Source organism: Podarcis muralis, chromosome Z (genome assembly GCF_964188315.1).
Source record: "Podarcis muralis chromosome Z, rPodMur119.hap1.1, whole genome shotgun sequence".
Taxonomy (NCBI): domain Eukaryota; kingdom Metazoa; phylum Chordata; class Lepidosauria; order Squamata; family Lacertidae; genus Podarcis; species Podarcis muralis.
In genome coordinates, this window is record NC_135673.1 from 3,789,376 (window position 1) to 3,804,596 (window position 15,221).

Consider the following 15,221-nt stretch of genomic DNA (forward strand, 5'->3'; position numbering starts at 1 on the left):
TATAATCTGATTTGCTTTCTGCTGCTTTACCTCTGTGTGCAGTTCTCCCTGTCTCCCCAACACATTTCTCCATTGCCATTCTCTCTCTCTCTCTCTCTCTCTCTCTCATATCCTCATGGATTATATATTCTATATACAGGCAGGCTGAAATGAATGAGGTTTTGCTCTCTACTTCATCTCCTCTCTGACTTTTATCTCCTACACAACGCCACATTTCCCCCTTGTAAATGTTCGGTTTCTGGGCCTAGGGGCACTGCCAGGCAGCAGCAAAGAATAGTGTAAGGAAAGTGTGTGTGTGTTTGCACACACCTGACTCCTAAGAACCACACCTCTGATCTCCTGTCCATCTGACAGAGAATGGGAGACATTGTGGCCCAGGCCATGTGATCCGGTCAGCTGGCTTCTGGGATCGCTATTCCTTCCCTGCCCTGAAACGCTTCACCTTTTAATATCATCAGAAGCTGATTTGTGGACACTTAGAGCATGGGTGTAGTGGGGGGGGAGGGGCAGCTGCCCTCAAAAAATCAAGTAAATAAATAAAAATAACTAATTGCGTTGCAGATAACATTCCCCCCCCAACATAAAGCCTGCCCTCCCCGATAAATCCTGGCTATGTCCATGACTTAGAGCAGGCTTCCTCAACCTCGGCCCTCCACATGTTTTGGGACTGCAACTCCCATCATCCCTAGCTAGCAGGGCCATTGGTCAGGGATGATGGGAATTGTAGTCTCAAAATATCTGGAGGGCCAAGGTTGAGGAAGCCTGCCTTAGAGAGAGAGGGGGCCATTTCCACAATTGCACAGAAGTGGGTTTTGCCTGCATGACTCTTCCTGAACCTCTGGCAAAATGTCTAGGGGCTGCCAGGACTGGGTGGGTCAAGGAAGTGGGTGGGAGCTTGTTGTTTGCATTGTTCAGCTGAAACATGAAAGTGACCAGTCAGATCAGGTTGTATCCAGTGAAGTCCTACTCAGAGCAAGCCCATTTAAAACAGTGAACCTAAGCTAGTCCTGCCCATCAGTTTCAATGGGTCTGTTTTGAGTAGGACCAATAATACCATATTTACTCGAATCTAATGCTTACCTTCTTGGCCAAATTATGTTGTAAAAATTAAGGTGTGCATTAGATTCGACGGCACATTTACATTTGCCAGCAAATACTTTTTTTGCTTTCAATGTTCTGAACATTGAGGTGCACATAAAATTTGATGGTGCATTAGACTTGAGTAAATACAGTAACTTTATTATTTGTACCCCACCCATTTGGCTGGGTTGCCCCAACCACTCTGGGCAGCTCCCAACAGAATATTAAAAACACAAGAAAACATCAAACATTAAAAACTTCTCTATACAGGGCTGCCTACAGATGTCTTCTAAAAGTCAGAAAGTTGTTTATTTCCTTGACATCGGATTGGAAGACGTTCCACAGGGAGGGCGCCACTACCGAGAAGGCCCTCTTCCTGGTTCCCTGTAACTTCACTTCTCGCAGGGAGGGAATTGCCTGAAGGTCCTCGGAGCTAGACTGAATGATGGAGTGGAAACGCTCCTTCAGGTGTACTGGGTTGAGGCCGTTTTGGGCTCTACAGGTCAGCACCAACACTCTGAATTGTGCCTGGAAATGTACCAGGAGCAAGTGTAGATCATTTAGATGCTTTAGGATACATTTAGCCCCTATTGGATACAACCATTCAGGGGCGTCGCAAAGTGGGTGCGGGGGATTTGGTCCTCCTGGGTGTCATGCCGGTTTGTGTGACAAAATCCCCCTGGGTGGATCGGCGTGGTGGTGCTCGCACTCCTGGCGGATGGATTTCATCGTGAAAATCCACCCGCTGATAACGCAAATACGCCTGGCGATCAGCCTGGCGCCTTCTGGCGGGTGGCACTCGCGGGTGGTTTTATGCGATCGGCGGTCAGATTTTCACGATATTGGCTGGCGTATCAGTTTCGTGGCCAACCCTCCCTAAAAGTCATCGCTTTGGGGGTGGGGTGGGTGCCAGACACCCACTTTGGGGTCACCCACTTTGGGGCACCCACCCCACTTTGGGGGTGGGTGCCAGACACCCACTTTGGGGTGAGTCACCCACCTTGGGGTACCCTAAAAACAGCTCAACAATTTTGGGGTGCCCTCTCTAAAAATTGCCATGGGGGGGTGACAAAAAAATTTTCACACCAAGTACCAGCTGACCTTGCTACACCTCTGCAACCATTCATGTCTCAGAAAAAGATATATATGGTATAAAATTTTGACAGCGTCCAGGAAAGTAGACCTGTTAGGCTGTTGCATTTTAAAGACAGTCTTATAATACATTAGAGACCTAACACAAACTTTTTCTGGACCACAAGGGGACTCAAGTGTCCACAAATATTTATGCTACAGCAATATTTGTTAGTCTTTAAGGTGCCAAGATGTTGATAATACTTGAGTGGCTCAGCTCGAATGATTTCCAAGTGTTTTCAGATTCTCTCTCCCTCTTTCTCTCCCCTCCCAACTCTTTTATTGCACCCCGTCGTTGGCCCACTCCAACACCATTGGTCAACAGCCCCCAGATGGCAAGTCAGTCCTCCTTGCTCCATCTCTTGTATATAGAATAAGAGAGTTCACGTTGGCAGTTGGGCTTGAGTTTGCTGGCCACAAGTGAACAGACAACCATCTTCATTTGTTGCTGTTCTGTTTCTTCTTCTTCTTCTTTGTTTTTCTTCTTTTAACACAAATTTGGCCTTCCCACATTGCGCGGGGAATACTGAAGGGGGCCCCAGCATTTCAGCCTTTGAGCTACACACGTGTGTGTGTGTGTGTGTGTGTGTGTGCGCGCACTTCATCAACGGGTGTCAAATCTTTGTTTGCTTTCTTTGAAATGTGTGCATGAGAGAGAAAGCCTGTGCACAAGAGTGTAAAGCCTGCACCTTGTTTTCTGTGTGGAGTATTTTGGGGTAGATCAATATTTATACAAATGCCAGGTGGTAAAAGGTTGAGCACACGTAATAATTATTATTAAGGCTGCAACCTAAAGAAATGAATTCTAATAAGACATAGGACTTTTGAATTGGTTATTTGTTGATTAAGTGCACATAAATTTACATATTGTTTCTGAAGCAAGAAACATCCCCTCTTTATAATTTTAGATGATCCATAGGTTGCAGTGGACATCATCTTAGAAGAGTCAGTCCTACAAGATAGAAAGGGGAGGCATATATTTTTAAAGATGGCACTTGCTGTTTGCAGTTTTTATAAGTGCTTGCATATGTTTAGAATTATTGGCTGCCATGTTAACTGGGGACAGATAGTAGGTTAAGGCTGCAATCCTATACCCACTTACCTGGGACTATGCACCAGTGAAATGCTTCTAAGTAGCTATGTGTAGAATTGCACTGTAAAGGTATTTTTAACAAATTAATTTACAAGGTCTATGAGCAGGGCTGAGGTGCATATGTTTGCTTGTGTAGCCCTGAAGCTGTGGCCTTGTTGTTACCCAAGTGTAAGATGCTGTTGAATATAACCTTACACCTGACAACTGTTTGGTGCAGCGATGGGGGAACCTGTGACCTTGTTGCTGGACTGCAACTCCTATCAGCCTCAGCCAGCATGGCTAACAGCCAGGAATGATGGGAGTTGGAGTCCGTATGCACCCGGGGGGAGGCTTCAATCTAGCCACCTCTGGTTTAGTGAGATGGTCCAGTAATCTGAAGAGGGCAGCTTTGACAAGGGGAATTTTCACACAATATAATGAGAATAGTCCCTGTTTGGGCATGTGCGTAAGTAGTCTTAGTTCTGAATGTGTGAGAATGCAGCTTCTGTGTTTGATTGAGAAAGGAAGTCATTTGCGTTGTAAGTACCTTAAAACACCTTATGTGTGACTTGTGGGAGAAGGCTTATGTTCTTCCTGAAGTGCATTGCTGCCAGACAACCAGTGGCGTAGCGTGGGTTGTCAGCACCCGGGGCAAGGCAAGTAATTTGCGCCCCCTAACCCGTGGATTTGCGCCCCCTAACCCGTGGATTTGCGCCCCCTAACCCTAAGCCCCAGATGTTGCAGCCGGCCCCCCCTGCACCCCCCACGCTACGCCACTGCAGACAGCTGTCTTCTAGGAATTACCCCATCTGAGCAAGACAAGGGAATCAGTTTTCCTGCACTATCAAGATACTGGGGTGCAAACTTTATGGAAAAGAACAGCTGAACCTTCAGATGTGGATGGACTCCAGCTCCCATCAGCCACAGCCAGTGATCAAGGCGATGGCAGTTAAAATACAAAGATCATCAGGGGGGCGCAGAAGGTGTACCTTTCAAATAGACATTCATACCTTGAACGATGCAATTCTGGCTGTGGATCTGCATTCGCTCTTATTTGGAAAGACGTGCAGACTTCCAACCTGGATTCAGTTTGGGAGTAACAGTTTTGCCTGTTTCCAGTAGATGCCAGAGGGCTGATTGGCCGTCCTTTGTACCAATCCTGGAGTGTCTCTTTTCCTCTTTAGCCAGCTGGCTGTGCAGAGTGCTGATTGGCTGACTCTTGTGGCACTTCCAAAGTCAGTCCCCGGCCACCCGAACAACATTTCCACTTAAAAAACAAACAAATGCCCTGTTTGGTTTTTAAGGCGTGGAGTAAACATTTTAACTAGACAAGTGAGTTAGGTACCTGGGGGGTGGGGAATGGTGTGGGTTTTTAAAAGCCTCCCTGAAATGTGGAGGGAGGGGCAGAACTATATGCTGGAGTCTGCTTGGCAAGGCGTCCAGCACATTTTGCTGCCTCTGGTGAAGAACCAGATGGCTCCCCCCCCTCCCCCCATTTGCCCTCCGTGTATAAAAGTCAGTCAGGCTGCTAGTTAAGTCTTAATTATTATTTTTAATTCATAAAATTTATACAACCTTGATTGTAAAAAACAAGAAACAGATAAACCTCAGAGTAGTTTACAAACAGACTGAAACAATAAAATGGGGTAAACAAAAAAAAATATGACTCATTAAAACATTCAAAATATTATTGTATTTCATACCTTTTACACAACATGTACCCCAGCACGGGTTCCAGAGCAAGGCCATCTGCTGTACCCAAGGGCGCAGGCTCACCTCTGTCCTCCAACACCTTCGCCACAGCTCTGCACGTGCACGCCCACCCCCAAGTATCTGCTGCCCAAGGCAGCTGCCTCATTTTATCTAATGATAGGGCTGCCCCTGGCAGGAGGAAAGAATACCCTGCACTCACTTCTGGAGGCAGGTAAGTTTGTACACAGCCTGCCAGTCCTTTTGTGTGCCACTGCCCTTAAAGTGCCAGCGGCCACATCTCTGTGGGTGGCTGAAAATGTTGGCTCGTGCACAGGTGTGCATGGCTGTGGCTGTGTGAGTGTGCATGGGGTGCAAGTGTCCTGGCGTGTGTCGTATGTGTCTGTTGTACATGCTGGTGCAGGCAGAGTTTTGTACCTTGCAATGGAATTGTGGTATGCGAGGATGCAGACATCCTTGTGTGTGCGGTTGTGTGGGTGGGTGGGTGCAGCTGCAGATTTCCATCTTCCTTTCACTGTCCTCGCACATGTATGCAGTATTGGTCATTGTGCTTTTTCACAAGTATCTGTGTGCACGCACGTGTGCATGTGCACACGAGTGTGTGACTCATTTTCCAGACTTGCGTGGCCTCTTGCCTCAAATTGTCTGAACAGCCATGTTGCTCTCGTGTTGTCTTTCAGAATCACTATCAGTGACCCTTGAAGATTGGCAGCTACGGTACGTTCTTCACTCCCACTCACCCCGCCTCCCTCAGCCTCTAGTGATGCATGACTCAGTGTTAGTCTTATCCCACCCAGCCATGCCTTCCCATTCCCCTGTCCTGCCACCTGCCTCTCCTAGGTAGTTCTTAGAGATATCCTGGTCTTCAGAAGCAGGCCCTGCAAATTCCTGCTCGTTAGAGCGTTGTAGTGGAAATGCGGTGGGAATTTTTTTGCTGCAGTTAATTTAAATTATGTGAAAAGAAAATAATTTCCCCACCGCCACCATCCCTAATAGTCCTCTTAAGTCCCATAGAATTGGACAGTTTGGAACATGATTTTGAGAGGGAGGGAGGAAGAGAGTGAGTTTGTGAAGGCTGCACCATTATTAAGGGTCTTTTCTCCCCAAGCTTTCTTCCACAAACATTGGCCAAAGCAGACCACTGGACCTTCCATCCCAGGATCCTCTCCTCTGGCTGGACTCAGGAAAAGAGGGAGGCCTCTCCCATCACCTTCTGCTACCCAAGGTCCTTCATCTGCTTAAAAAACCTGTGTTCCTCATGCCCATCCCTATGTCTCGAGTTATGTCCCTAGCATTGCTTCCCTTCAGATTCAGCAGGAGAAATTAGGGCCTGGTGAGCTTTTTTTCATCCCATACATTTTAACTGGGCTGGCACCAGAGCAAGACCAAGTCTCTTGGGGGCTTTCTCCACTCTCACTGACATCCGCTTGGGTCTCTGGGTAGGGTCTCCTTGCAAACCACGAAGACTCTCCAGCTCTCTTCCGCTGAGTTTGAAATGAATCATTTAATAATTTCCTGATGCAATGCATCTACACGGTTGCACAGTTGTTCACCCATCAAGGGGTTGGCACCTGCACCTATACTAGAAAAGGCTTGCCCTGTTTAAGTTGTGCCAGCCACACAGTTGTTAAAGGCACAAGGCATCATATTCCTGGAACCATACACACTTCTCACAGCAAGCTGCTCCTGTTGGAAGAATGACTCTCTTCAGCAGGATATAGGAGATACCTCACATCCCTTCCTTCTGAGAGCTTAGCAACAGTGATTAAGTGACACAACATACTCAGCAACACCAGAGCACAGTATCTGCCTAACAAGCCTTAGGACATTGCATCAATGTTTTGCTTACTAACTTCCTGTTTGATTTACTTTTTTAAAAAATGAAAGCTAGTCCAGGAGGGAATGGACATGGAAGACCCCAAAATCATTCAAAATCCTATCCCAAAATGAACTTTAATTCACCTTTATTTTACCCGACAATTATGGGAACTACTTTCAGGTGTAGTCCAGAGGTTTGTGAACCAGTTCAGTGAACTTTGTTCCGCTGGACTAGTTCATTCCAAGCTCTGTGACTTAAGAAACATCCCAACCCCACCCCAAACCCCTACCACTGCCACACAGCACCCTCCTTGTGAAACACAGCAGCTTGCAATAAAAGTTGCTGGGTCTCAAACTTCCCACTGAATGTGCTTAAACTTAACTCCTTTGGGATTCTGGTTCCATATCCCTTGGTACTGTTTTATTTGGTGTGTTGTGACTCGCAAGCCTCTCACACTGACACTCAGGGATGCACAAATTTCATGGCCACACCCCTGCCATGGAACACTGCTTTATTTGTTCCTTAACAAGGTGACCAAGTCTCAGTACGTTCTTTGATCTATCTAGATATCTAATTTCACTTTATCCCTCCCATTCTATAAGATGTTCAGGATAATGTACATGGTTCCCTGCCTTTATCTTCACAAGATAAAGTTTGGTTGTGTGACAGCGACTGGCTCAGAAAGCTTTGTGGCTGAATGGGGATTTGAGCCCAAGTCTCTCTAGTCTTAAGTGCGGCACTCTAACCATTACACCCCTACTGCCTTGAGATTTAGTCAGCTTGTTCCACATTGAACCTGTAAATGTGAAAAGACTGTAGGAGCCAAGCATCTCACTTGAACTTCATGCTGTAAACTTTATTCCACCTTCTGACCCCTGTACCCATTTTTTTCTTCATTGCAACAAGAGAGCCTTTCTAAGCCTTTCTTGCCTTCTCTGCTTCTATTTTCCTTTCTCTCTTCCAAAACTTTGCAGCAGCATATTTGTTGAACACCAAAGAAGGGCCTTGGCAGGCATTATTTTCTTTGGGGTTTCCAGTTAAGGTAGGAAGAGAGTTCACAGCAAAAGGTAGGGCAGCAAAAGAGATACTTCGGCAATGAGGAATTGAGTATTAATAGGGCCCGGTGGGCAGTAAAGAAACCCAATTGCAGATTCTGCAGCTGAGAAAGACAGGTTCTAAGAGTAACAGAGATAATAATAATATGCATTACATAACTCTACTTAGATTCCACAGGATTTATTACACATTCAGTAATTCAGTTCCCCTCGCCTGCTTCGTGTGCATGTTTGCGTGTGTGTGCAAGAACAGTTACACAAGCAAAAGGGTTTTTTCCCCCCTTCATAAACATGAGGACCAGACAAATTGGTTTTGTTTTTTGAAGTGTGATTATAAAAATGGTGTGGCCTGGGCCAGCTGACAGGTGCAAACCAGTGTTCTGGGTGGCTCATACAGCCTGTTCCACAGCAGTAATGAGAGAGAAGGGGGAAAGCCTTGGCTTTTGGTATATCCAAAGCAGGGCCGATGGTTTCTTGCTCCCTAGCAAGCTCCAGTTAGGAAGCCCCCTGTCCTGGGGGTTGTTTGTTGCCAGGGGAGCAGTGAAGCAGGAGCAATTTGGCAGTATAATAAATCACACTGAGCTAGAAAATCTGTTTTATTGTTATTTGTGACCTGAGGCTGACGCTGTGTACACACTACAGCTTTTAAGCATATTTGTAGTGCAGTCTTTCCCTTCCAGAATTCTGGGCACTGTAGTTTCAGTTCCCAGCAGACCATAACAAACTACAGCACCCAGAATTCTGGAAGGGAAAGACTGCATTATGAACGTGTTGTTAAGGAACAAGGTGTGTGTGACCAAAGGGGTGGCCAAAGGCAGCAAGCTGTGGAATTGCAGCCACATGAAAGAGGCAGAGATAGAAAACGTTTCGTACATACTTGTCTTTGTACATGAATGTAAAATCTTTAAAAATGTCCCATTGTGAGGAGTATCTCCTATAAATTTAATTAATCAATCATTTTTTATATTGTCACAGACCTGCTAAGACAGAGTATACACAGAATAAAAGCCATGAACATTAAAACGTACACTTACTTAACATACGATTACAAAAGATAAAAGCATGAGATACAAATGGAAATTAGCATGAATCTTCTTACGAGACCTTTGAGCCTAGAACAGGAACTTGGCCACTAATTCTGCTGTTATTATTTTGTATCAGCCAAGAAATATTCCAGGTGCCATTCCTGTGTCCTTCTGGGGTGTTTATTCGCAAGGGGGCAAAGTAGTCTGTTGCAGAAGGGAGGCAGTTAAATCTGGCCTTGTTTCTATTCTATAGATGCAAGGCCCGTCTCTGGCCATTGACTAGTGGTTAGCACTCACTATGGGATTCCAAAAAGGGGATGCAAAAAGTTCGAAAGAACACTCTCAACTGTTGAACTAAATTCCTGAATCCATATCGGAATGACATACAGCAGCTGAGACAAGATATTAGCCTTATATACTTTCACGGCAGCAGGGATAAATTGTGCTCCCTTACTATAGAAAAAATGGAGTCCCACTTCATTGTACTCTGAGCAGCTTCTACCGCCCATCTGTGTGGGGGTAGTCCAAGAAAGAGTGGAGGAAAACATAATGCCCCAAGTATCTAAACTTCTTGATTTGTGTCTATACGCCAACCACCTATTCTCCTCTTACTTATAAATCTGCATCTAGAAAAGACCATGATCTTTGTTGTGCTAAAATTAATTGTAGATGCATTATCCTTACGTAATACTAGAATGAATTTTCAAGGCCTGTTTTGGACAGAGGCGTAAGTACAGCATTTCCTGCCTTCAATGATAGTAAGACTTCAGCCCCTGCCCTTCTAAGTTTGATCAAGGCCATTGGTGTGGAGGAAGAGAGTGAGCGGAGAGCAGTGGCGTTCAGGTGGAGATGGTGATTTCTCCTTGGCACATCTCTGTATCATCCCCAGTGAACCTGTAGCTGTGGAGTGTGAGAGGTATACCATGCAGCTCAGGGGGACTGTAACTCGGTGTTCCATCATCATGGCAGTTTTGCAGTAACTGACTTGCTTCCAGAACATCATCTCTTTCCTGCTTCCTGTCAGCCCTCCTCAACAGCAGCTCAGAGGTTGCCATTCAGTTCTTGCCAGGCTGTTTGGTTGCAGGAGCTGGTCTTTTTGAGGAGGCTTGGCTGTTGCCCGTTCATCCTTCTGGGACTCGCTGTTGGGAAACTTTGCCTGCCCAGAGCCTGGATTTTACAAAGAGCACCAAGGAAGTCACAAACAATCATTTCCCTTCCGGTTTTGAGAGAAGAGCTGCATTTGCAGCCTTCGTGCATTACAAAGTTCCTATGCAACTCCCATGTAGCAAATGCTTTTGTGCGTGGCGCGTGATGCGTTATGATCCTTCACACCTCTAAATAGCCACACAGTACACATGCTGGGAAGCTCTGCATCCTCAAGAGAGTGCTGACTTTAGATCACTACAAAATGGAGCCTTGTTCTGGTTGGAGCTCATTAAGCGGGGGGGGGGGGGGAATACAAACGTAGGTTTGAGAGAGGAAAATGGTAGACCAAAAGCAAACTCTTCCATGGTAAAGAGCAAGCCCTGGTGACAACTTCTGCTCACAGTGGTTTACATGCATGTAGGACTGTCACACAGATAATTTAACTTCTCTGTTAGTTATATTTATTGTGCAAGAGCCCACAGATATGTTTATCCTAGACTGGGCTATGGCCATGGAGATGGAGAGCCCCTCTCTGGGATACTCCCAATCTGTTCCCAGGCACCCAACCTGATCAAGCCTCGTGACATCCATACACAGTGGGAACCCCCACCCCCCACCCCCACCATCAGAAAGGTTATGTGCCAGGCTTGCCTGTAATACTGAGACTATCCAGTAACTTAAGGTAAGTTCCCGGAAGTGAATCAGCACTGGAAAAATGAGTGCTGCCAAGGTTTACAGCACCTAAAAATGGATGCACCAGGATATGAATTTGCTTTGCAAAAGTTAGGCCACACTTCAATCTTTCTCAAGGCAGTTCACACAATAAAAATAAAACAAATATAATGAGATAGTAACAAAATTAAAAAGCATGAATTAAAACAGGCAGCAATAAAATAAAAAAACAAGCTAACATCACATGGAAATTGGTAGAGGCTGGCGCCTGCCTGTCTCATGCTGAAGCAGTTTGGGGTGACATAAACAAGGGTGAAGCCGTTACTAGAGCTGAAGGACATGCCTAAGAGGTGCTCCACCTTCAGCATCCAGCAGCTCAAAGCCAACTTCTGACCACACCAGTCTGACAGTATGAAGCAGCCCTTGGTTGTTGCTGGAGAGGTTCAAAAAGTCTGGGAGTTGTCAATTGGAGGGGGGTGGAGGGAGGCATGATGCAACCTAATTTCTGACTAAATTTGTTCTAGGGTTATAAAGAAGTGTTTGAAAAAGCTGGACTCAGCTAGTGGTCAAGCTCAAAAAGGTGCCCTTTACTCTCAGAGCAGGGGGTGCCTGATCCAGACTGGCCGGCAACTTCTGAAACAGCACCTCCCAGAGGACACCACCCATTCTGTGTAACATTGCTCCTCACTCGCTTGGTATAGTAGCATCACAAAGGTTGTGCTGCATGCTTCTCAACACTTACCTGGGTACCAGGACCTCCTTTCTGGAAATTGGACTCTGGTTTCTAGAGATCCTTCAGTGAGATTCTAAGTGAACACCAGTAATCCATGGGGATTTCATAGATGTGTGTCAAGGGTGGTTTCTAGTCTTCCTTTTTAAAGCAGCAACAGTGAAATTGATCCATTTTTAAAAGGCTATGAATAACAGCATTGCCCTCTCTGGTCTAAGTGAAGGCCAAGGTCCTGGTCTGGATGAGGTGGAGAAGCATGTAGGGATTGTGACTGACCGCCATGGCTAACCTCTGTGTGTGTGTTCTCTTCTCGTCTTTCTTTCTCTCTTCTTCTCTCTGCTCTCACAGCCGGAAGGGCCCTGCCTCACCTACTCGACCCACCATAATCCGACCAGCTGAACCATCCCTCTTAGATTTATAACCCGAGGCCTGTAGAAAGCTGGCAACAAGTTCTGTGCCCGGGGTTCTCCCCGCCCCAGCAACCCAACCCCTTGTTCCTCCCACAGGCACCTTCACTCCCCTCCTTCCCCCATGTCGTAAAATGCTCGTTAGTGATTGAGCTCTTCTTCGTCTTCTCTCGTGCATCCTGTATTGCTTTGTGAGCGTAGAGTAGTCCTAGTTCAGTGGCATGGGGAACTTGGAAGGACATAAGATCTTTGGAGCATTGTTTTTACAGGAGCATTGCTGTGCACCAAAATGGCAGTTGTGGACAACCTGCCTGGTCTGCGCATAGCGTCCTGCCTGCGTTGGTTAGCTGTAGCATCTAGCTCTAATCTATAGCTACGTAACAATTCCCCCCCCTACTATAGTTAAGATGAAAATTCTGGAAGAGGATAACACATGAAGATAATGTTAACAAAAACGTTTTAACATGCTTGAACATTCTTGGTAACATCTGGTATGTGGGTTTGAGAGTCAAAGTGCAAACTTTAGGGAACAGTTGACACAGCCTTCTCTCAAGCTGGGGACAGGAGGGCTTACTGAATAATGCCGTCTTGCAGACCAAGAATTCTCTATCTCGAGGTGGAAGGAACCAACACAATGTGCTACTCTCCGTTTTTTGAAGTAGCAAAGGAAGGTTAAGAGAGGCTGGTATTTCCAGGCAGCTGGCTTGTATTACCACTTACAACTGACTTTCCACAAAGCAGGAGAGAGGTTGATAGCCTTCCTCTCCACAGAAATGGACTATCTGATATTTCCAGGAGTGGGCTGTGTGTTTTAGTGCAACTACCATTGCTTCAGACAAACAAACAAAAACACTACTCGTTTGATGTCATGACGATTCTGTTGATTCTTCCAACCTTCACTTCTTGCATGCTGATGGTACAAATATGTAATGTGGGGGAAAATGTGTGTAACTGCTAGTCTTGACATCCTCTTCTCTGGCTTCTTTATGTATATGTTGAGGGGTAAATATAGAAATACTTAAAGTGGGGTGGGGGAAAAGATCTGCAACATCCTGTCTTTTTGAAAGCCAGCTTTAGACATCCTCCTTGGAAAATTTCAGCCATCCCCACTTACAATTTTTGTTCCTTTTACCCCAGTGCTGTTACTTTTAATTTTCTGTTGAAGATCCTCGACGTCAACTTCTGATGTCCAATCCTTTCCATATTTTAACTGTTGTTTTACATTTTTGTCCCTCTCCCTCTCTCTCTCCCCCCTTGTTTTTTCTTTTGTGTTCTTGTCTCTTTTTCCTTGAATTCCAGCCGCCCTGGCAAAGCTAGTCCCTCCCGCCCGGAGAGTCCAAAACCACCATTTGACATGTAACCCTGCTCCCTTCTTGAGATCCATCCTTTATCTGCCTCTTAGCTGTTCTGTCCTGGAATGGTCCAACGCACATGTTAAGAACACAGCTTTGTTCTGTTGTAGCTTGTGGCTTGCACATATCAGATGTGACTCTAGTGAAACTGGCTTTTCTTCCTCCCAGTTGCTTTAAAGGAATTTAAACAAAAAAATGAGCTATATTGTAGTAATGAGAAACATATCTTTACTGTTATATAAATATCTATAAATATCTATAAATATAAAGATCTAAATATATATGGTGTCCAGATGTTTTAAGCCTTTAATGCTTCTGATGTTTGAGTTTAGCAAATACTTGAGTAAGGAGATTATATATAATGTACACATGTGCACCCAACAAAATATAACCCACACCCAGAAGTCTGAGATTGTCAACTCCCTGCTGTACACGGTTGGGTTATTGTTGCCCCAAAATTGTGGTGAATCTTCGCAGTGCTGCTAGTATCTGTGATGCTGTCTGTGATCTGTCAACTCTTGTTTATTGGCTGAAAAATAAACTATTATTTCTGTATAACTGAGTACTCCATGTCTAGAATAAAACACTCTCTCAGTGCTTCCAGGCTCTTATACTTAATGCTGTCAAGTTATTTGTGGCAAGACAAATGGAGAGCTGCACACATGATGACAGTGTCAGGAGCAATAGGTTGATGTCCTGGTTTTACAGTTACACACACACACACACACACACACACACACACACACACACACACACACATATTCTGTATGGGGTTTTTAAAAGGAAGCATCACCATCCACTGAAAGTGCAGCATCTCACTGGGGTATTATTTACACATACCAAGAAAAGGTTCTATACAAAAACTCCAAACAACTTTAATTGGAGTAGATTCCACGGTTCTTAAAAAAGAAAAACTCAGCTGTTTTCCTTGGCAGGTGATTTTGGCAGCCAACACATTATTATTATTATTATTATTATTATTATTATTATTATTATTATTAGTTGTAGTAGTAGTACCCTGCCCACTCTAGGTGGCTTCCAATAAATATAAAAGCATAATCAAACATTAAACACTTCCCTGTATAGGGCTGCCTTTAGATGTCTTCGAAAAGTTGTAGGGTTATTTATCTCCTTGACATCTGATGGGAGGGTGTTCCACAGGGTGGGTGCCACTACCAGGAAGGCCCTCTGCCTAGTTCCCTGTAACTTCACTTTTTGCAATGAGGGAACCCCCAGAAGGCCCTCGGCGCTGGACCTCAGTGTCTGGGCAGAATGATGGGGGAGGAGACGCTCCTTCAGATATACTGGGCTGAGGCCGTTTAGGTTTTAAAGGTCAGCACCAACACTTTGAATTGTGCTCAGAAACGTACTGGGAGCCAATGTAGGTATTTCAGGACCGGTGTTATATGGTCTCGGCGGCCACCTCCAATCACCAATCTGGCTGTCGCATTCTGGATTAGTTGTAGTTTCTGGGTCACCTTCAAATGTAGCCACACATAGAGCACATTGCTCTACAGGAGATAACCAGCAGGAAATAACCAGCACATGTACCACTCTGGCAAGACAGTGCATGGGCAGATAGGGGATCAGCCTGCATACCAGATGGAGCTGGTAGACAGCCGCTCTGAGCACAGAATTGACCTGCACCTCCATGGACAGCTGTGAGTCCAGAATGACCCCCATGCTCCGTACCTGGTCCTTCAGGGGCAGAGTTACCCCATTCATGGAGTCCCCGTCCCCCCCCCCCCCGCCTGCCTCCTGCCCACCAGAAACAACACTTTATTGTCTGGATTCAACTTCAGTCCATTATTTGCCATCCATCCTCCAGCCACACAGGACCTTCACCACCATCACTGGTTCCAATTTAAGAGAGGTAGAGCTGGGTATCATGCACATACTGATGAACACCCAGCCCAAACCCCCGATGATCTCTCTCAGCGGCTTCATATAGATGTTAAAAAGCATGGGGGAGAGGATGGAGCCCTGAGGCACCCCACAAGTGAGAGGCCAGGGGGCCAAACA

General features: G+C 45.6%; 1 protein-coding gene across 14 annotated transcripts in view; it reads left to right on the plus strand.

Moving 5' to 3' along the window:
* DNM1 (dynamin 1) overlaps positions 1-13,796 on the plus strand; it is a 131,180-nt gene extending 117,384 nt beyond the window's left edge. For 7 of the 14 annotated variants that reach the window (XR_013391270.1, XM_077922175.1, XM_077922178.1 and 4 more), the window contains one exon: positions 11,789-13,796. Coding sequence is in view for 9 of the 14 variants with exons in the window: in XM_077922175.1 (XP_077778301.1) it covers positions 11,789-11,861 (73 nt within the window). In the remaining 5 variants the exon portion in view is untranslated. Of the gene's footprint in view, positions 1-5,673; positions 5,711-11,234; positions 11,723-11,788 lie in introns of those variants that run through there. The other 7 variants (XR_013391271.1, XM_077922182.1, XM_077922185.1 and 4 more) reach the window with 4 other exon arrangements.
* The last annotated feature ends 1,425 nt before the right edge of the window (positions 13,797-15,221 follow it).